Here is a 22,616-nt window from a genome sequence, read left to right as displayed (position 1 = left end):
GCCATGGAAGGTGGGTTGAATGTAAGGAGAGTGAAGTCACCTGCCCTGCTCTCCCACAGTCTGCTGCTGGTGGCAAGACCAGCTTAAGCCACTGTGGTCTCTTAAGTGTCGCTGAGTTGGGTGTGGTGGGTATGAAGTGATAAAATTGCTGCAAAAATGTCGCCTGTACAAAGAAATGTGGCAGAAATGCTGTGTTTTGACCCGGTAAAGGTGTACCCCATTATACCATTTAAGGGAAGCAGGGGTTGCAGGAGTGTCCCCCCACTCTCCCTAAATGGTATGATGCGTCTGGGGGTTGTGGGGGTGTCCCCTACATCCTTTACATGGATTGTGGCTGCAAAACCACAGCCTTTTGCCGCAATATTTTGTGTCCACGGCCATTTTTGCTGTGATTTTAACACATGGAACCGGTGTGGTCAGCAATTTATTGTGGATAGAAGGCTTAAGAGTGAGATCACATGACCTGCTTTCACCACATCTCCTCCTTGAGACTGAATCAGCGTACCTCGCTGGTGTCGCTTAAGTGAAGCCCGAGATGGGTGTGGACAGCTGTGTATGCTAGGCAGAAGGCAGGAGGAGTGAGGTCATATGTCCTGCTGTAACCACATTTGTTTCTAGAGATTGGAGCTCATCAAGTTAAGCCGGCCATGACTTCCCAAATGCGCTGAATTTCAGGGATTTGTTTCACTTAATGTGGGCTCCTTAGCTAAACTTTGACTAAAGTTGTTTCAGTCAAAATATATATTCATATTCATGTATATACATACATACATACATACATACATAAAATTGACAGGTGCTAGGAGCAGCAGGGAAATTGCCTCATTTGTAAGGAGAAGCAACCCCACATTCTGTCCACCACAGGGACTTGGTCAGATAAGTGTTAGCAGAGGATAGCTATAGAAAATGAACTTATATATGTTCTAGGTAGTACTTGATCGATTCTAGATTTTACCAAACAAGTAATGCATCTTTAACAGTGTCCTTCTTTACAAATGCATTATTTTAACCAATACATTTATACAGAAATTAAACACCAAGACACATGCCACTTTACGAGCTAAACACCATGATACGTCACATTAATACATGTAATAGACAATAATGTTGGTAGGGATGTGTGAAAAAATAAAATTATCAAAGTGTATCATCTGGTTTAAACCAAAAAAGATATTAATATTGCCAATGGAGGTGATTCAAAATTATATTACCACTTGATTGTAAATTAAAAAGGTTTTCAACAATGTGAATTTTGAAAATATGATTAAGATGTAATCATACATCAGATATATATGTCCATGTGAGAAATGGAAACATAATGCCATCTATATGGGTCTAGAGGCAACTAATAGACAACAATTAGTTACTGGTACAGTGGGAGGTGCAACGATCCATTGACTCTGAGGAGAGATGTTTTCTTATAATGAAACATCTGATTATACCAATGATTGTACAAGCCACCCGTCGGACTAAGTACCATTGAATGGATCACTGCTTTGGAATATTAATACATTCACGGATGTATATTATTTTCTTTGTTATTGGTGTTGATTCAAGACGCAGCAGCTGATTCTCTTTAAATAACAGAGGATCTTCCTTGGACATAAATCTACGTAATACAGACTATGGATATGGTTTCTCTGTACATGAGCTGTGAACATAAACAGGGTCTGCAGGTATATAAATAGTTATTTCAAGCCAAATCTCAAAATTTGGAGTGCTCCTGTATGCTGACAGAAAATGATGGTCTTCAGCCCAAACAATAAAGCAATCATCTTTGAGGGTGTATATCATAAATACAAAAGTAGTACATCCAAAGGTCAAACTCTGACCTGATGATTTCAAATCTCATGAAAGGCTGGTGGGAGAAGGATAATTAATTACCACCAGTGAATGGAAAGCACAGTGAGAAAATCAGACTTTGGATTTGATGCATTTGTTCAAAATTTGGGATGATCAAGTAGAGCATTTTTGAGAATGTTTTCTGTCTGTACTTAACAATAACAACTTCAATCTTAGATTTATGGTTGAATAAACTAGAAATCAAAATAAAGCCCCAATGATATATATTGTGTGCCTCTTATTACTCAGGGTAACATACAACTGGAACATACTAAATGGAGCAATCAACGTTTGTGCTAACATGTATTCTTAATGTTAATGGGCCTCATTACGACTCAGGCGGTAAGGGTTTTACGGCGGCGTAAACAGCGCCGACCCTTACCGCCTGAGTACGAGGTCCCTTAGCGCCATGGCGGATTTAACACCTGCTTTTAGCAGGTGTTAAAATCCATGGCGCTAAGGGACCATGGAGTTAATTACGCCACCGTAATTTACGGTGGCGTAATTAACGCCTTCCCCACTCCCATTATGCCCTATGGGGCAAAAATGGGAATGGGGAAGGGTAAATGGGGATTGGGGACTTACCACCCCGCCAACCTCGGAATGGGGCGGTAAGTCCGCCAACCACCATGGCGTAAACATAGTTTACGCCATGGTGGTAAAGTCACGGCCCAAGCGGTAACTTACCGCCTGGGTCGTAATGAGGCCCAATGTCTTTTAATATACCTGGTGCAACAATGAACAAATCCAAATCATTTTTCCAGACATACAGGTTACATGGGCCTGAACATAAATGGCAAAGAACGACATGTGCAAAATCACATGAATCAATACTAGAGATGTATCAAATAGCATATTTAGCATTCGTCCGAATACCGAATTGTTCTTGAAGGATTTATTTAAAGAACAATATGCGAAACTTGAAAAAACACTTTAACCTTCTCCAATTGGTTACATCATCTTCTCCTCCATCTTCTCAACATCTGGATAATGGTCTCCTCACCTGAAGCTGCTGCAAGATAATTGGTTAAGCTTAAAAAGACACCATTCTGCCTTTACTCCTAACCACGTGATGTGCATCTGGTCATCAACATGAACTCGACAGATACCTTCGAGGTCAGGCTGGAACTTGCAAACAAAGCAACTCTTCATACCTCTCGGCTGCAATCTTACAAGCAATGGCATCACCCTTTGCTCTCCCTAGTACAAATCACAAACCTTGTTGTTCTCTGCTCCCCCCAGTATCAGTTCCCCCTCCCAAGAGGTAGGCCTTGGGTCCCTCCCACTAATCAGTCCAATTCATGAAGGATTTAAGACTCTTATTCTTGCACATATAGTTCACATAATAAATATTGCGCACATTAACCAATTATCTTGCAGTGGCTTGAGGTGAGGAGACCGCTACCTACGTGTTGAGAAGATGGAGAAGATGATGTAACCAATTGGAGAAGGGCCTATATGTGACTATTAGCGTATAAATAGACGGCTGCTAATGAGGGTGGGGGATAAATGCTTTACACCGAATGCATCATCAATGATTTTCATGTTTTAAAGATGAATTTCAATTTGATGACGAGAGAGAGAGCTCTGCGGCAGTTGACTTATAATACCCTGTGCCCTTTCCTATTTGTATCCAAAAATAAAACCTGTGTTCCTCTCGAAAAAGGGCGCACCTAGTCTTTTTCCCTATTGGGTTGTTTTTTCTCTGTCTGGTTGTTGTGGAGTTGACCTAAACATCTAACAATTTCACCCACAGCATAGTCCTCACACCTATCTCACTACACTCCTTCTGGCAGACTCACCAACTTGGGAACTAGAGAGATTTGCCAACATGCAGTGGTCGAAGTGGGCGGGAGCGGTGCTCCTCTACTTTTTATAAATTACGTTTTACCATTCCTATACTTTTATTTTACAAATAAACTATTCCAGAACTTGCACTTCAGTGCACTGAACATTCCCTTATACAGCAGGCACACATTTTTGGAGGTTTGGATTGCGCAGAGGAACGACACGTCAATGGGATTTATGGGTAGCTGGGGCAGACCAAAAGGGAACATAGTCCACTACTTGTTTTCGTATATACTACGACCACTGACAACATGAAGTTCCTCTGTGAAACCTCTTAGATTCGCCCAACGGACTACCTTAGCACAATTGGTCTCTGCTACCTATTGAGCATTCTTTAAGTTTCCCTTAAATATTTCAAGTTGTAAGAAACAATGTTCACTTCTCCTTCTATCCAATATGCAAACATATGCACCATAGTCTCATATGTTATCAGGAATCTGTCAGACAATGTTTAATTGTATTTTCTTTTGCAATCTGCATTCCATACTTGACTCTGAAGTGTTGTATTGCATTCACATGAGAAGACAAAGTATTCTTGGGGCTACTGTACTGTCATAAAGAGAGACTCTTAATTGACTGTGAAAATGGGACACCTTAAGCATTTGAGCGCTACATTCTACTTTATAAGTCTTTATGATGACTTGTACAGTAAGGCAGCCTATTATTGCACAGTGTGCTAACTCAGATTCTAAAGTATTGATCATTGGTTGCAATTATCATCTGTTGTCCCTTTTTCAGTAAGTAAAATAACACATTTTCTATAATGTATTGCTAATTAATAAGTAATATTTGAAACAACAGCAACTGCTGTGGAACGAATATATGAAATCTATTAGAGTCTCTCATGTGCATACTAAATTATAAGCAATTTAGCTCTAGGCAGTGGCCCAGACAATGACAGCATGTTATTAATGAATTGTCATTGTGAGCTACTAGTGAACAAACCTTATTTAAAAAGAGAAATAAAAGAAAACATATACATTGGACGAGAATGTTATCAGGTTTACAAAGATATGAAATCTCTCATATTTTAGGACTAAATGCATTCATTGTGAATACTAACAAAGACATTATCTGTCTTAAGAAACATCATGATTAATGTAAAAATTGAATTTATATTGTGAGAATGCAAGGTTCTTGTCTGTCAAGGTACTTAGTTCGAGAATGTAACACGGTGAGCACGGAGGACCCTAGTACCGAGGTGAATACAAAGTCATAGTTTAACATTGAGAATGTTCAGGGTGTAGAAATGGAAAGATCACTTGGGAACATTTTAAAGTCACAAGCTGATTAGGAAGTAATTGTAGCAAGTTCTTTTGTCATTAGATGCTTTCCTACAGACTTACCGCCAGGACTGACTTAACATGTTGGGATAGTTAATTGCCAGGGTCCAGAAAAATGCTAGGAAGAGATGGGGCTCTGTGTTTCTCTAATATGGTTGCCTGCTTTAACGCCATAGAGCAGTTCATAAATGTGCTTTTTCTGAGCTAAATGCTATTGAGATGGTATTTCTATGGCTATGCTGGGATTCCTTTTTTAGATTGTGCTTTTGGGGACATTGTGTATTACGGTGGTCCCAGGAGCGGTGGAAAAGTAATTCCAAACAAGTATCGCCTGCCATCAGGTCTTAGAAATCAGTTTTCGTGGTGGGTTACTTCTTCCAGACTTGACCGGTTCTTCCATAAAACGAGCAATTCCTGCAAAATCTCTCTTGGGGATACAGCACATCAACCTATGTGCTGCTGGGAACTCCTATGACCTAACTCTTTTATTTAGGATTAAATCCTCAGCAGGGTGCATAAAACCGGCTCTCCTGTGAGTGAGAACCCACAACAAAAATATCCTGCTAGATAAGTAAGATCAAATTACATTTAAGCATCAACACCTTACTGTTGCGCACTGCAATGTGCATAGGGTCTACTTCTAGGCAACACACAATTTTTGCTTCAAATTTCAAATGTACTTTATGTTGCAATTTTCCCAATGTAATAAGCTCACAGAGACAAATGTGGTATCTAACATAAATATAACAATCTGAATCCAAGTGAATATAGAAGAGAATTGCGTTAAAGGTGTGTCTTCACTGATATACCCCTTAAATGTATCTTCAATTTTTGAGCGATGTTCAGACATTATTCCCATTCCCTTTGTAGCTTTGCTTACTGTTTGCTGAAGATCCGGGATGATAATTCGTATGACCATGGTGTTGGTTTGAATATCTTCCATTCTACTGGTGGGTTTCTCCGCAGTGGCCCTAATAGTGTCATAAATGGTTTCCTCCTTGGAGCTGTCGGACTCTGATTCCACAGAATAATCGGAAAAACTTTGCGCCATTTCATCTTCACTCGAGGTTGGACTGCGGGGCATGTTCAGCTTCATTGACCCTGGAGTTCTGTGAAAATGGACAACAGAAAAAAGAAACAAGAGAGAATGTTTTAATCAGAAATATTGAATCCACAAATGCTGCAGATCTCCCACGCCCCCAAACATACAAACGCAGGCTCAAATGATCTACCTACTGCCCTCACCGCTTGACGCTGTTGAAAGACCTCCCTCCCATCACCTCTGTCTGGGGTTACCTCTCTGATGGTCTACCACAGTGGCCCCTTTGGTCCCTTTTCAACTCTCCCTGTAAAACCCTACAGGTCTTCCCACTCTCATCCATCCAATGCTGAGGGCCAATGCTGCTCTGAGCAATGTCCTCGTTATAGGTGCCCATTTAAAACAAAGAGCAGCTTTATGAAGGGGACGCCATCAGAGAAACGGTAATGATATTCCTTTGATGGTGACAAAAACCAAAGAGTAAAGATAAGCGTTACTATAGGATGCATTCCACTGGACGGCGATATAAAGGTACAGGTTCACAGCCCTTTATATTACTGCAGTGCATGCTGAGTGTGTTTGGCTGACCAAAGCAAAGAAGTAGTGCATGTCTGCCACAGGTTGCACTTATGTGGCTTTGTTTGAATTCTGTGGAAAGTAAAATGTGATGTTTAACTGAATACACACATTGATCTCAGGCTGGTAAGGATGAACAATGGAAAAAGCTGACGATTCTTTCCTGGAGCATTTCAAGTGTGTAGAGCGCCTCATCACTGCAACAACCATCACCTTACCAACCCACACAGCCGCCATCCCCACATCTTCCTATGGGTGTAAGCACTGCTTCGACTGAATACAGCTCTTCCTGCACCCCATCAACCTGCAAAAAGACTACCTTGTGGGAAGTAGTTGAGTTGGACTCATGGTGCAGTGGTGGTCTGGATGCACTGCTCTATCTGTACCTTGTTCATAGAATGCATTTACTGTTCCAGTGCTCCACAGCCAACACATTAAATGAGCACTAGCTGTTCTCTAGTAAACACTAACATGGTCTAATACCAGAGGATGCCCAACAATGTTTGCTCACAACTGACAAAACGTGTCATAGACTGAACCCCCTAAAAAGGCTCATTTGCACCACTGACTTCTAAGCGAACACCTGGTCTACTCATTGATTCCTGTGAACCAGTTTAGCTTTCCTCTGCATCTAGAGTCTAGACTAATGACCAAGCTTCTTCGAGCATCCAAAACCTGCCTAAACTTCCTTGAACGGCCGATCCACACCTGAGATATGTGTTCCCATTCAAGACTACTCCACATTGTCATGTGATTTGTATGCAGTATTTCGCCATATGAGAGTGCATATTTATTTAGTTGGTGATTGTTGCTGTCCCTTGTACTTAGCACCATTCATTTTTGTGAATCTTTTTCTTTAGCTCTTTAGTTCACCACGCATTTTATGTTAATGTGTTTTAATTTAAATCTGTTTTTTCTTATTTGTGATACTTTAACTTGAAGTGATGATAAGGACACAGCATTCCATCAGTGACACAAACATAATGGCTACTTTTATGGGTACCTCTCCCTTGGGAGTGGAAAGGCACACTGTTCAGCAGACATTGAGCCCAATGTTGGAGGAGTTGCATCAGGACATTGTTGACAGCAGAGGTGCAGTGGGTCATTGTGATGCAGTCTAGGGAAGAGATGCTAGCAGCAGTGAGGGTGGAGGCTGAGGAGGAAGTGCAGGCTGAGTCTGAGATGGAGATAGTGATAGAGTAGCCAAAGAGCGAGTGAGGGATGCAGGAACCACAAAGGGAGGTGGAAACAGAGTAGCAGTTGAGTGAAGTGGAGATAAAGGCGCCATGAGTGCAGCGCATGTATAGGGTCCCCCTAGGAATGGAGGAGATACAGCTGGAGTGGGATAATGAGGAGCAGTAGAAGGAACTAAACGGGGGGAGCCACAGAGGGTGGGGAGACATGATCATTTGGAGACGTCTGGGGTGAGGAAAAAAGAAAGGCATTGAAGAACCCTGGCATGTTCAAGCTACTTTGCTCCACCACACTCCATGCAAACCCAAGCACCATGGTTGTGGGTATAGTTAACATCCCCAACGGGTGTGATGTCAAAGGAAACAGTGTTCATTGAGATATGCCCTGAGTTCGGGATGAAGGTGGGGCACAGAAAGTGTTGGGACCATATCACCTACACCTTGGGCATGGCCTTCATGCCTAGGTACATGCAGCACTGGCACATATATCTTTGACCAGCATGTACCGCAGTCTGACCTCTGTTCGCGCCACCTTCTGTGTCCCAGAATCACAGTAGTGCAGGGGAGGGTCACATGCAAGTCCTGGATGCTTCTTTCATCAGGTGCATCACTGACAGTCAAGTGCCCCGAGGTCCAGAAGACTCCTGTGCTGGCCTCGCAGAACAGCTGTGCTAAGGCGCTGCTATGCCCATATCTTTTGTCTGGTGTGCCAGCAGATTATCAGCCACAGAAAAGTTCAGGAGGATGCAGATATGTGTGCCCTTGACCACCACTTCTGCTTGCACCATAGCGCATTCCCCTTGCATGATGGAAATTAGTAGGAAATGTATTGTCTATATTTCTTTGCCTAAATTAAGAATCAAATGCTGAAAATATTAAATGTAGTAACTATTAAATGCCAAAAGGCTCTGAAACATCCATAAACATATTAGTGTGATTCTTGTATTAGGTGTGCTTGTATGTCATGTCAAAAACAAAAAAACTCTGAAACACAAAACAAAGAAAAGACCCACTGAAAATGTTTATTAGTTGTTTATTTGTTAATTTAGTTGTACTGTAGATGGTATCTTGCTGTATAGTGCCACAGATATAGAATGTCTCAAAACATGCTGCATAGCGCCACAAAAAGGTTAAAATACATAGCCAAGAAAAGATCCTATAGTTGTAGGTGTTTTATTGGTATTTAATCTTAGTCCACTTTTTGGGTGGGGGCCTTGTTGACATTTCGTGTGTAGATACTCAGTTCATGCTTGACAGCGGATGCGTTCTGCAATACGACTCACCATTTTAGCCTGTGCCTCATTAAATAAGTGTGTACCTCTCCCAAGAAGGAGAATCTGAAAAGATATTTTGATAACTTGGTGCTGTTCCAACTCTCCAAGGGGAATAGAATTTTAATACATTTGAGATAAAGTTGGTGGGCCTTCTGCCCTTATTTATTTATTTATTTATTTCTATAGCGCCGAAAACCCACAGGTATCGGGGCGCTGAGATAAACACGGAGTAGAAAAACATAGCAAAGAGACACGAGCAAACTAGAGTGCCCTAGATGAAAAGGTATAAGGGCATGGTGCCCAAACAATTGAACTGAAGAGGTACGTCTTCAATGATTTTCTGAATTGGCTCAAATCTGGACAGCAGAAGGGACTGCTAGAAAGATGGAGCCAAGGCCGGGGAAAGATCTACCTAGGCCTCTGGCTATTCTGATTCCCTGCAATATGGTGAGGGCAGAGGATCGCAGATCTCTGGCTGGCTTGTAGGGCATGATCATAGTTTTGGGGTACTCAGGGGCTTTTCATTAAGGGAGTGATGAATTTGAACTTTTGAACTTAATACGTTGCTGCACTGTTAGCCAGTGCAATTCTCTCCTGGTATTAGTAATATGAGCTCTTCTTGGAATGGTCATTGCTATACAGACTGCATCATTCTGAATGATTTGTCATATTTGGAGATTAGACTTTGATGCTCCACACAATAAAATGTTGCAGTAGTCTAATCCTGATAGAATCATAGCATGGGCGTGAGTCATAGAACATTTTTTATTAATGAAAGGCTGTATGGTTTGAAGAAGCCTGAGGTGGTAGTTGCATGTTGTGGGAACATTTTGTACCTGAAAATCTGAAATCAGAGAGGCCTCCAAGACCACACCCAGTGTTTTCACTTTAGATTGTGTTATGATCTTGTTGCCTTGCAACGTGAAATAAGCATAGACAGGATTTAGTTTGGCACGGCCTAACGGGTGATCCAAATATAAGGAGCTCGGTCTTATTGCCATTCAGGCAGAGCCAATTCGAGGGCATCCATCTCTCAATGTCATCATAGAGGTACTTTAATGTTAGTGATTCTTGATGGTAATCACCACTCAGCTTGATGACTAATTGCATGTCATCGGCATAGTTTATAAAAAAATACCACTAGCTCATCAAACAGCATGCACTCCGGGAGAGTGTGAAAGATTTTTGGCCATTAGGTGCTTCTGCAAATCGCTACAATAATCATCTCCTTCACACAGCGATACACAAATTGTGTCACCACAAGGTCTTAAAAATGCAAAGTTGGCTCCAGTTTTGACCACTAGAAAGCTCAGCTTAAATTGTGGTGACCCAACCACTGTTCAACCAGCTTTTCAAAATGGTACCAGATGTCACCTCCCTTATGGGCTCTGCCGCTGAAACCATCCATGCACAGTGGAGCCTGCTGGCACGCATCTTGCCCTTCCTGCAACAACCTGCTGCTGGTATGGGACCTCTGTCGGCCACCACTTGCTAATGAAATTAAGCTACCTGAATACGTGTTGACATGCCAATGGTGAAATCGAGTACATTGACCTCACACTGGCTTAGTGCCTGCTCTATTCACTTACTCAACACCCAGTGCATACAACTCTGGAATAGCTTTGTGGGATAAGTAGCAACACCATGCAATTTACCAGTGGTGTTCTGCAGCTCCCAGCAAGCACTTTGGCAAGGGATCGACCCCTGCTTAGTTCTCACCTGACATTACTGTCAGGTGAGAACTAAGCAGGTGCACTCTCTCGTCTTCATTGAGATTTTTCTACCATGCCGAAATGCCTCAGTGACAATGGCCTGGCACTTTGGAACATGAATCCCTGGCAGGCTCGGTATACATGCCACCACAGTTGTGCAGCTGCTCTTCGCTGGGAACACAGGAAGTCCAACATTTTCTGGGGTGATGATTTCAGAAGGTGGTGTTGGCGGCTTTAGGCTTGGATTGGACAGCTGGAAGACTCTTTTGTTATGTTCCCACCAATCATGGGAAGTGTGCTGCTGCATGTAGGACCAATGAGAAGTGGTACTTTTATTTGAGGCTTGCTGCAGGACACTTCTTTACCGGACACCTTGCAGGTGGCAATATGCACATTTTGCTGTACATTGAAAATACATTCCACACTGTGCATTGCCTTTGTGGGCTCACACATGGTCTGTAGTCCCACTGTCATGCTGCCCTTCAGTTTATCATTCAGGCCTCGTTGGCATACTGCGAGGTTGTGAAGGTAGTGCACACTCCGTAGCGCCTCAGCATCACTTTCAAAGTATGGGGGGTTGTTCAGTGGAACTGACCATTCGAAATTGTGTGAATAGCCGGCATATGCATCCGGGTTTGATGCTTGGCTTGGCTTTGTTGGACGCCCACTCCCAGTTGTTGTGTCCAGAAAGAAGTGTTGCAGCGACTGCCTTGGCCTACAAATGAGCTTACCAAATGATGAGCAGGAGAGGGGCACCATGGTGAAGCACTGAATGGAGAAGCAAAATGGAGTGGCACAATATGCCCCCATTTCATCCTTTCTGGGCAAGCATAGAAACACGGTGTAACGTTTAATATGGACCATATGATTAGCTGCATCTAGCATATATACACTTAGCAATAATTACAATACAACATTGTCAGTCTATAAATGAGCAGATATGGAAGTCTATGGATGTCACTTTACATAGCCAAACAAATGCAAGCCAAATTCAATCAGCTTGAATCAATGTAATCGTGCACATTCCGATTACTTCTCCAGGCTGTGTTTCTCCCTTGACCTACTGTGCCTCCCCTAGGAACCTTCCCAAACAGAATAGAAACGGTTCAAACCACGAACGTTGGAATGAGTGAAATTCTGAAAAGAGGAGCCACTCAAGACAATGGCATCAGAGCTGCAGTCTGCGACACAGCAGTGATGGCATGAGCTCAGGAACATGAACATTCAACAGGGGCAAAGTGGGAAAGCATGCGCACTAGAGTCTTTGGGTTTCATCATGGGATAATGGGCGAAATCGAACTTGGAGCAGTCTTACGTGTGTTTGTAATGTACACCTTCCCTCACTCTGGGGCAGCAATACTGGACTGCGGGTGCCACACAATTAGTTATGTGCAGGGGAGTTGCTAGGTCTGGAAAAGACCCGGGGCTAAGCTGATTTCGGAACTGTTGGGACTGGGGGCTAGCTAGTCTTTTGGCTGTAGCTCCTGAGATTCTATCCGGGGCTACAACCAAAAGATCAGGGGCTATAGCCCACTTAGCCCCCCCCCCTAGCAACGCCCCTAGTTATGTGTTTCAACTCATGCAGTCACCCCAAGTGCCTTTGTGCTGTTTTAGGATCAACACTCGTTATGGATATGACTAGAGGTTTCCATATAGCTGCGGCTCTTTTTCAAGTTACAGGTCACAGACACCTCACTGCCGCAGACAGTCACCGACCTATGCAGAGCAGCTTACAAACGCACAGATTTCATGTGAAATCAGTATGTATGTGTACACAAACCATACGTCTTCCTGCCATGCACAGCTGTGGCTTATCAGGCATCAAGAAGACACCATGATTAAAACTTTTAAAAAGGGTGGTAGGGATGTGCCTGGCCTATCTTCTTTGTGGTTTAAATTGCAGTCTCGACCAACATGCTTGTTCTAGCCTGATATGATCTCCGTCTCTTATGTAACTATAATCCCCGGCAGCCAACAATACCCATATATAAGACTGTATATAATAATCCTGCTACAGGTTAGTTGTGACATCACCACTGTCCTGAAATGTGATCAGTTATTATAGGTGGTTTGTGACATCACAATGCTTGTGCAATCACAGAACAGAATTCCATCTAGCTTTGCAACCCTTAATTAAAGCCGTAACTAGCTTTTCAGATTCGTATCTCCTAAAATATCTTTCTGTGACACTTTACAGCCCTTAATTGCTAAGGTACTGTTTCTGGGGGATTATTTTATGCATTGTTGGACTTTAACACGGGAGATCAAGAATCTGTCTGCATGTGGGGAGCAGGTGCAAGTGGATCTAGGTCACCTGGCCTAAGCCCCGCCCACCTGTTGCCTTGTGCCTGCTGCTCTTTTTCACCACTTAGCAAGCCCCACCCACCTGGTGCCTTCCTTCACCATCACTGTCTTGTGGCCAATGCTGGATTTGACTTTTATGGACTTCATTCATTCACGGTGCGTCACTCTTTCTCAACTCTCATGCTGGACTTCCTTTGCATCTTGTACTCATGGTGGCCCTGAATCATGCTGTTCCCATCTTCATCTTGTATCCTGGCTTGCAACATTATGTGTTACTACTGACTTCTGCAATTGTATTCGCTCTCCACTCTTGCTTCTACACTCTTTTTGACTGCTTACTCTATTTTCTCTCCTCCTTTCCCTTCTCCCTTTTCCTATCTCCTCCCTTTACTTTCTTCTATGCACTTACACTATCAGAATTGTCCCTGGACCTAATATGATAGCAACCTCGTCTGTTTCCTCCACCCTCCCATTACTGTTTTTTTCCTCCCCACAACCATTCCAGCACTATCTGAAATGTCGTCAGGCCTAGTATGATAGTCGCTTGTTTTGTTCCTGCCATCCTTTCTGCACCCCTCTCCCTCACCTTTTGTTTTTCTCCAGCTCTACCAGAAATGTCGTCAGGCCTAGTATGGTAGTCGCCTGTCTGTTTCCATTTCCTTCCCACTCTCCCCCTCCCTTCCTTATCTATGTCTTAGCTCTTGCACTATCTGAAATATCGTCAGGCCGAGTACGATAGTTAATTTCAGATCCTTACTGTTCTTGGCCTGCAAGAATGTGGTTGTATTTTCCCTTGTTCCCTCCCTTGCCTTGAAGCGCCTTGAAACACATTGTGTATAGGCGTTATATAAATAAACTATCATATCATATCATGTCATCATTTGTTATATGCCACAACATGTTTTTAGATGCATTAATTAAACTGCTTCAACTATTTTTCTGCAACATATTACAAGCTGCTTATACATTTGTGTTTTTCTTTTTAATCCAAGTAGGCTCTAAATTGATTGTATGATCTTTTACTTTAGATTCAGCAAGAGGCCAGGTATTAAAGGGGATGACGGTGTGTGGCCATGTATTAAATAAATAAAATAAACCCTATTGCAAATAAAAAAGATGTTGCAAGTCACCTCAGAGTTCCATAACCTTATGAAGGAACTCAGTTTTCTACCAGGGGTCCCTTATTTGGTCAAAAACTCCTCAGTGATTCGCAAAATCCTTATAAATTTCCTTAGGGAGTACTTTAGCCTATACATATCTAACTACTTATACAAATTCTTCCCCCAAAAAAGAAAACTTCACACTTAAAAAAATTCCCCTGTATACAAACTCAGACACTAACTTCAGTCAACGTACGTTTTTCTGTACATGAGTAACAATATCAGATCACTTCAATACATGAAGAAATTGGGCATCGGTCTTTCAATTAATGCACGTAGGAGAGAAGAAATCTGTAGCTTTCATTTCATTGCAATGAACTCACAGACCGTGTGACTGGTCAGATTTGCAAACACTAAACATTTAAATTCCCTGTATTTATAAGACATAACTTAAATGAACATGAACAATAAGCATTTAAAACAGTGTCATTGAGCCGTAGCCAGGACGAGCCCGGTGCCAGTCATACTACATGTGAGCTCTGTGGTGCCTGTGGTCACTCCACACATGCTAGATCTGGTGTGAGATGGCTTCAGAGCACCCTGGGAATCCTGTGAGATGGTGGGAGCCTCTTTTAATACCACAGGCCACTATGGCCGGATCACTTGGTCCGAGGAATCCGATTGAAGCTCCCAGACCAGCCCAACATGGTGCTCGATGTCACGCTCTGCTCCGAATAGGTGCTACATGCTCCTTCCTCACGGGAGCCTGATGTGAGGCGTGGCAGGGGCTCCTCTCCGCGCCCTCTCATGTTTGGTGTCTGGGGTCTAAGGCGGGTGGCAGTGAAGGGAACAAGGTGTCAACGTGTTCTGGTGTGCCCCTTGGGATTGTGGGTGACACAGGGCCTGTGACCATTCCGTGCCTGTTGGACTTAGCGGGGGCAGCTCTGGTGTGCCACGGGAGCTCTGGGAGGCAACAGCTGAGATAAGTGAGATTCCTGGGTAGATCCCAGATGGCACCTAATATTGCACCTTGATTCGCATGTGAGCTGGAGGATCCCTCCTCACAGGTACCTCATGAGGGATGTGGTGTAGCACAACTCCCCCCCACCCCAGTCAGAGGGCCCATGACCACCTTCTGCTGGATATAGACACGGTATACCTGTTTTCCCTATTATCTTTAGCCAGGACTGAGGTGGCACCCAGGCATCCGGGTCACCTGATGACTGTGCGGGGGTTGAGGGAGCAGAGGCCTGTAGCCATCTATATGTAGCCATCTCTGTATTTATCTGTGGACTTTGCTGTGCCTGACGACCCTGACGTACTGGAGGTATGGTTGGAGCCCTACTGAATTGCAGTTGGGTGTCAGGGCTCTGGTGACTGTGGTCGGGTCGACATGTTATGTTATTGGAGCTGGCCTGCAGCCCACGCTTGAGCCACGACTGGACTCTCGGCTGATTATTGTGTTCGGGAGACAGTTAAGATGTCGGCAAAGATGCCTACGGGGCAAATGCAAAGACAGAGACACTGATGCAGAAACAAGACAAGTCCAAGAAGGAGGAGCAGCTGGTGGACGCTTGCCACAAAGTCGGACCTCCTGCAAATTTTCTCTGGTCTTAAGAAGGAAATACAGGGGATGGTGGGAGAACTTGCATGAAAAGTAGAAAGTGTGGACAAACGGGTGGGCTCAATGGAGACCCATATTGATAATCTGGAAAACACTACATTCAAAAGATTCGTATGAAGTATCTCAACTAACTTCCTGGGCAGAGGAATTGGACGCCCAGCAGGCTACAATGCTTTTGCAGAAGGAAGATTTGGATAACAGGTCTTGGAGGAATAATATTCGCCTCTGTGGCATCCCTCTGGAGATCCAGGACACTGACCTGAGAGCGTATGTTGAGGACTTGTTTAAATCCCTGCTTCAGTAGATAGGGGTGTTGAACTGGGTAGAACCCACAGGATGTATTCCACCACCAGGTTGCATACCAAATGGCTTCCTGATGTGCTCACCAGTCCATCATTGCTGTGTGAAAGAAGACGTCATGTCAAATCAGAAACCCGCCTTCAGCGGATCAAAACTACTCCTGCTAAAGGACCTTGCACCATTGACACTGACACTGATGAAGAGGAGGGCCCTTCCTGACTTTACATCTTGGCTGAGAGAGAAGGACATTAGTTACAGATGGAGCATTTCCTGTGCAGTGATTTGCGAACTTAACGGCAAACGGAAGACGGTTATATCTGTGCACGAGGCCAACTTACTAATGAATACTGCCCCTAGGCCCTCCTAGCTAACTAGGTCAGACGAGGACCGTGCTGATGATCGCACATCCTGACTGCGTGCTTCAACAAAGGTCACAGGATCTTGAGGACACAGGAAGCAGAAGTGGGCAGGCTCAGGGTCTGCTCTCCAGTGTAACGGCTCCCCAAGGCTGAACATTTTGGTTCTGTTTCATGTGGAAGTGGGCAGCTTGGGGGAATAGCAGGGAGACTGAATAGTGTGATGTTGGGTGCTGAGACGTCTTGTCCTCAGTTTATTAAGGGAGAGGCTTGATGGGGTTTTGTTCACTTAGGCAAGGTTGTGGTGGAGGGATGATGGATGTGTTTCTGAGAGGGAGTGGGGCGGTTATGGGCTTAGCCCATCCCACCCCCATAGCCAGAGTTGGTGGGAGGTGACGGCTGGCTTGGTTGGTTGGGTACTAACTCCTGTTGGAGGGGACCTTGATGGGTCATTCTGTTACACTGTCCTCCCTATACTTTCTGAACGATAATCAGCAAGAATTCTTAGCAGGGCTCCTCCTGATTCTTGCAGGTGATCTGGTATTGGAGGGATTTTAATTTAACACCGGACCCTCAGATGGATAAGACACTGCCACCCTATGCAGCAGACTATAGGAATTCCCTTACTTTTGAAAGCCCTGCGAGAACTCAGCATGGTTGACCTCTGGCGGTTTCTCCATGGAACACATCAGGAATAAACCCACTACTCTCATGTGCACGGGGGCTCCTTCCAGGATCGACCTGCTCCTGTTCTCAGCTTCCCTAGTTCCTTATGTATCGGGATCAGATATTGGTCTGTGGATGTTTTCGGATCATTCCATGATCTCAACTGAGCTGCATATCAGAAGGGACTGCCAAAACTCGCATCACGAAGGAAGGCTATATGATAGCCTTCTTCAGGATCAGGTTCTTTGTAATGAAATGTTGTCGGCCATTAGCAATTATTTTGCTGATAATGATGTTTATGGGATCCCACAGCAAGGCTGTTATAAGGACGTTTATCAGTTAGGCTGCAGCCTATGTTGGGTCTAAAAAGCAGGATACAGAGCGCCTGGAAACCTGGGTTTGGGAGCGGGAAAAGGCACATGCCCAGTTGAAGTCTCAAAGAGACTACAAGGAACTGCAGGTGGCTAGATCTAGTTTGGAGGCATTGCTGGCGACCGACAGCGTGATGTCCCTACTGTGAACAAAGCAGTATTATTATGTTCTTGGTAATAAGGCCAATAAGCTGACGGCATACAAAGTAAGGAAGCTGAGGGCTAAAAACCATGTTACGGGTATTATGGACTCCTCTGGGACCTTACAGTTCACATAGAACAGGACACTCAAGGTGTTCTCGGCACTCCATGAGCATATGGTGGATTCTGAAAGTATGGATCTGGATGAGCAGGTTTCTTATCTAGCGACTGCTGTCCTTCCTGGACTCTCCCCGGCACTCTGGGACCAACTTGCACTTCCTGGTGGAGGAAGTCAATAGGGTTATCAGTTTGCTCATCAATCAGAAGGCCCCGGGCTCTGATGAATTTGCCCCGCTGTTTAAAACCTTTAGGGTCCAGATTTTGGCTTCCATGATGGTACTCTTTAACTCCTTTTTGCACTAGGGGCGTATCAGACATGATAGGTGATTGTTTACCTGATCTTGAAACCAGGCAAGGATACTACACTGTGTGATTACTACCACCAAGCTCTCTCCTTAACATGGACACCAAGATCTGGTCTAAAGTGTTGGCCTCCCGGTTGATGGGGGCTTTGCCTTCTTTTATACATCACAATCAAACAGGATTTATTGCATGTTGCAGCATGCATCAGAACATTAAGTGAGCTATAGCTGTTATGAGGCGGGACATTGGGGTGGAACGCCAATGACGCTATTGGCACTTGATGCAAATAAGGTTTTTGACTGGGTAGACTGAGGATTTATTCAGGCGACGCTCCAGAAATTTGGGTTTGGTTCTATAATCATTGCTAGAAATACCCAAAGATGAGAATATTTCTCAATGGGTCTTATTCCAGTTGTATACCGATCTCCAGAGGCACCTAGCAGGGATGCCTGCTATCCCCCCTTATCATTGGTCTCGAAATGGAACCTGTGGCTGCTCGAATTAGACAAAATCCAGGAATTAGGGGTATCTGGATTGGAAGGATGGTCCATAAAGCTGCATTGTATGTGACTGATGTTTTTTATGATGATGTTGCATACTCACTCATCATTGTCTGCACTGATGTTGGAATTGGACCCGTTTAAACAAACTTCAGGCTTTCTACTGAATTTAAAAAAAATACAAGGGGTTGAAGGTGAACATCTCAGAGTCCTCGGATGAACTGGCCAGGATTTTAGGCAACTTTCTCTTTATCTGGATTGAGGTTGAGTTTGGCTATCTGGGTATTATGATAATGCCCATTTATGCGGGCTTGTACCAGGCCTATCTTCCTTCCCTGCTTAAAGCTTTGATTAAGGACATGTTATAGTGTGGATACCAAGAGACCTCCTGGATAGGACAGATCATGGCCGCCAAAATGAATGTTGTTCCCAGTCTCCTGTACACTGTGCCAGCTCCACTGGTCATGATACAGAGCGCCGATATTCAATCTCTTCAATTGAAGATGAGGATGCTTGCATGGTTGGAGAGTAAACTACAAGTGGCCAGGCAGGCACTCCATGCTGACAAGTACGGCGGGGCTTGGTCTTCCTACTCTTTACTGTTATGTAATAGCAGCCCATTTATCACACCTGTTGGAGTGGCAGAGGAACAGGGTTGGAGCCCAATGGATGGTGATTGAGCAATCGTTCTCTACACAACCATTTCAGGATACACCTTATTTGGGGCATGCCTTCTGGGCTAGTATTGGGATACTCCTCCTTTCCTCGTTTGCAACGCTTTCTTACTGGGATAAGGATATTAGCCTGTGGAAGGTCCCTGGGGGTCTTGGCTCGCTGTCGTTGGTCTTTGGTAGTTCTCTCCAGGTGTGGCGGTCAGGACATTTGGAGCGTGGTGTGGGGGAGAGCTCAATCACTTGAGACAGCTGTATTGTGGAGACACACGGTTGACATTTGAGGAGTGTAAGTTCGAGTTTGGCGTCTCTGAGTCAGAGCAAGTTGGGTACTCTCAGCTAAAATACTGGGCGACTAATGCAGTGATGAGTAGAGCTGGGACAAGGGCACCCACCACATTCGAGCTCACTGTGTGAGACGGTGGTTTACACAAAAAGAGAACGAGACTGTGAAAATTGATGGACCAATGGGACCCAACGTTGCAGTTTTCCTATATGTCTCAGTGGTAGAGGGATCTTGGATGGCCGATTTTTGATGGGCCCTGGGTCAGGATCTGGACAAGGGCCTCCATGGCATCCCGGTGTGTGACAAACAAGGAGAACGCGTACAAAGTCATGTTTTAGTGCTACATGTACCTGTCCCATCTGGACAAGATCGATTTCTCTATCTCTCCTCTGTTCTGGAGAGGATGTGTGTTGTAGGGCAATTTTCTACACCTTTGGCGGACCTGTAGGCAGGCCCAAGTGTTTTGGAAGGAGGTTCTGCCTTTGATAAAGGATATAACTGGGCTACAACTGCCAATGGACCCCTTGTTTTTTTTAGGGTGAAACGGTAGACTCCGTCTACCCCATGCAAGGGCAAATGGCGTCACTGATAAGTAAATATTTGGTGGTATAAGATCTGGGAGAATGCCTGGTCTGAAATGATTTGCTCCACCACTCAGGGTCGTCTGGCTAGCTACCTGGGGTTTGGCTCCATCTTCATGAGTGTTAGGTATCCCCTTCGTTCGGTCAAACCGCAGCTTCTTAAATATTTGTCCTTGATCAAGTCTTCAATAGATTTATTGCTGAAGGTGGGGCAGAATGGGGGCTGGACTGGTGAAGTAGGGAAGATGTTTCTTGGTACTTGGCCCTGGGAAGGAGAGTTTAAACTGACCTCTTCTGACCAGATAAAATTTTGTGCTACAAACCCTCAGGCATCTGAGCGCTGCTTATTATTATACACCCACAGAGATTGGTGCTCATTTATCAACCTCGGAAGGATGACGGACTGAGTTTGGCCCTACTGGGATTCGAACCTGCATTAGCAGGTTCACAGATGTCAAAGCGAGCGCTTTACTCGATGTGCTATCGGGTCGTTGATCACCACACTGTTTCATTATTGTCTTCCCCTGTGATGGTATTTTCTTTTAACCATGCACCCATATGTTTTCTTTTTTGTTTGTTTACTTTGTTAAAAGTTTTCTTTTGAAAATAAGTCTTTAAAAAAACAACTAGATTGTTTTTTTATATCTCGCTCTGGTCTAACTCCAGCCTCATAGCACTTGACTAGGTATCGAACCCATGATGGTATCTGACACGTTATCCCTAAGCTATGCTCTTAGCCCTGTTTGCATTTTAGACAGTGCAGTCTGAGGGAAGACACAAAAACAGACATCCTCTCCCTCTGTTTCAAATATTTAAAAGAGTTTTAAGCTTTTGAAAACGGTGATAAAGAATGGGTGAAAAACATACATGCGAATGAAAGAAATCTGGAATGTCATAGGTAATTCAGTTTCTTGTAAAACGCCTAGTAATAGTAGTCATCTCATGGAGAAGACCGCGATTAGTGAAATTGTAAATTGCCTGAACTTGCTAAAATGAACCCCTACTCACTATTGATTCTCCGGGTTGCATATCTTTGAAATGCGCACAGAAAAGAACACACTTTAGGTACAGAACGGTTACCATTTTCACCACCTCAAATACCTTTTGATAACCTCACAACTTTTTTTCAATTGATACCTTTCTCCTCAGGAAATCAGCCAGCTGCTCTCTCATAAATGGAATCCTACTTAGGGATCTATTCATCTCAAATTGTTCCAGGGCTTAGCCGCTGTAAGCCCTCAGAATAGCTATTCTGTATCCTGGACTTGCAAGTATTTTCTGATATGATTTGCAAGGAAATTGATCTGTGAAAACCATGCAATTGGATGAGAAGGCAGCAAACACACACAAAAAGGTTTTTTTTCCATCCATCAAACCCATCCCGATCGCAAAATAAGGGGTAAAAGCGCCACTCTTTCATGTGATGAAGATGTGTATTTCTGTGCTAAAAGTGGCTGTGCATCTCTGCATTATGCAATAATATACTGACACCGTGATCTAAGTGACCTCAGAATCCCTGTTTTACGCAGTCAGCTGAGAGTATGGGGTTTCCCATAAGTTCTCTTTTGATTTTTGTAACTGCATTTCTCGCCTTCTGCGCGTTATAGTGTTAAGTGTATGTTTATTTACATGTAATGCACCGATACCTCATATGTTGTGATAAGGCTGCCTGAGAAATAAAGTGCAATGACAATGATGATCCTTTTACAATTACTCTAATAACATGCAATATGCATTGGCGTCCAAAAGGAACGCTGATTATTAAATTCAATTGGGGAAATTCAAACAAAACTCTTTTAAGCATATTGTGATTAAAATTCATGTTAGACTCAGCTTTGAGCTAAAACACTTTTTTCCTACACGTGTTGCAATACAAATAGTGTCCTTCACCTCCCCAGTTCCCCAGTGACATCAAAAGAAGTGACATCACAATCATGAAACCCCAGGAAATGTAATAGAATATCTTACATTATGTGTAAGCGAAATTCTTTTTTTTCATTTATTTTTTTATTTTCAAAAGATTTTTTATTGTAAGCAGTCAACATGCAAGACAAACAATAGTCATTAATAATAAACAAAAGCAACTGTCCACGATTATATATAAAGTATCAATAGGGTTGTTAAGAAGATGAACATGACTTATATTTATGCCAAACATGTATCACTGAACAGGTTATCATGCCGTGTTCTGTCGAGAGAGGGGCGCCTGTTAACCTTTTTGTATTTTTGGAAGGAACTTGGGGTTGGTCACCCTAAGTTACCTTGGGGCAGCCAGACGTGGACTCCCTGCTCACTGTGTTCACAGAAGCACAGCTCCACCTCACTGATGAGGCCCAACAAGGCTGAAACACATGTATGGGGTTGCTGTTGGTACTCTTGTTCAGAAGAGAATTGCCATAACATTTCAGTGCTAGACTGCCCATGTGGGCGGGGCAAAGACTGATATGCAAATGAGTATTTTCCATCTGTGAAAGGTACAGTGAGCAAAAAGCAGATGGCTGCGAACTCTCAAAGTGGTTAATAACC

The 22,616-nt window shown here is 43.7% G+C and overlaps 1 protein-coding gene across 6 annotated transcripts in view; it reads right to left on the bottom strand.

Moving 5' to 3' along the window:
• Positions 1-22,616, bottom strand: part of SHANK2 (SH3 and multiple ankyrin repeat domains 2) — a 4,166,579-nt gene that overhangs the window by 3,028,471 nt on the left and 1,115,492 nt on the right. For all 6 annotated transcript variants that reach the window (XM_069623409.1, XM_069623408.1, XM_069623411.1 and 3 more), the window contains one exon: positions 5,854-6,082. In XM_069623409.1, coding sequence (XP_069479510.1) covers positions 5,854-6,069 — 216 coding nt within the window. In that variant the 5' untranslated portion in view covers positions 6,070-6,082. The remainder of the gene's footprint in view (positions 1-5,853; positions 6,083-22,616) is intronic.

The sequence above is a fragment of the Ambystoma mexicanum genome, chromosome 11, assembly GCF_040938575.1.
Source record: "Ambystoma mexicanum isolate Mex_15411 chromosome 11, UKY_AmexF1_1, whole genome shotgun sequence".
NCBI lineage: Eukaryota > Metazoa > Chordata > Amphibia > Caudata > Ambystomatidae > Ambystoma > Ambystoma mexicanum.
This window is presented reverse-complemented; position numbering and strand designations above follow the sequence as displayed.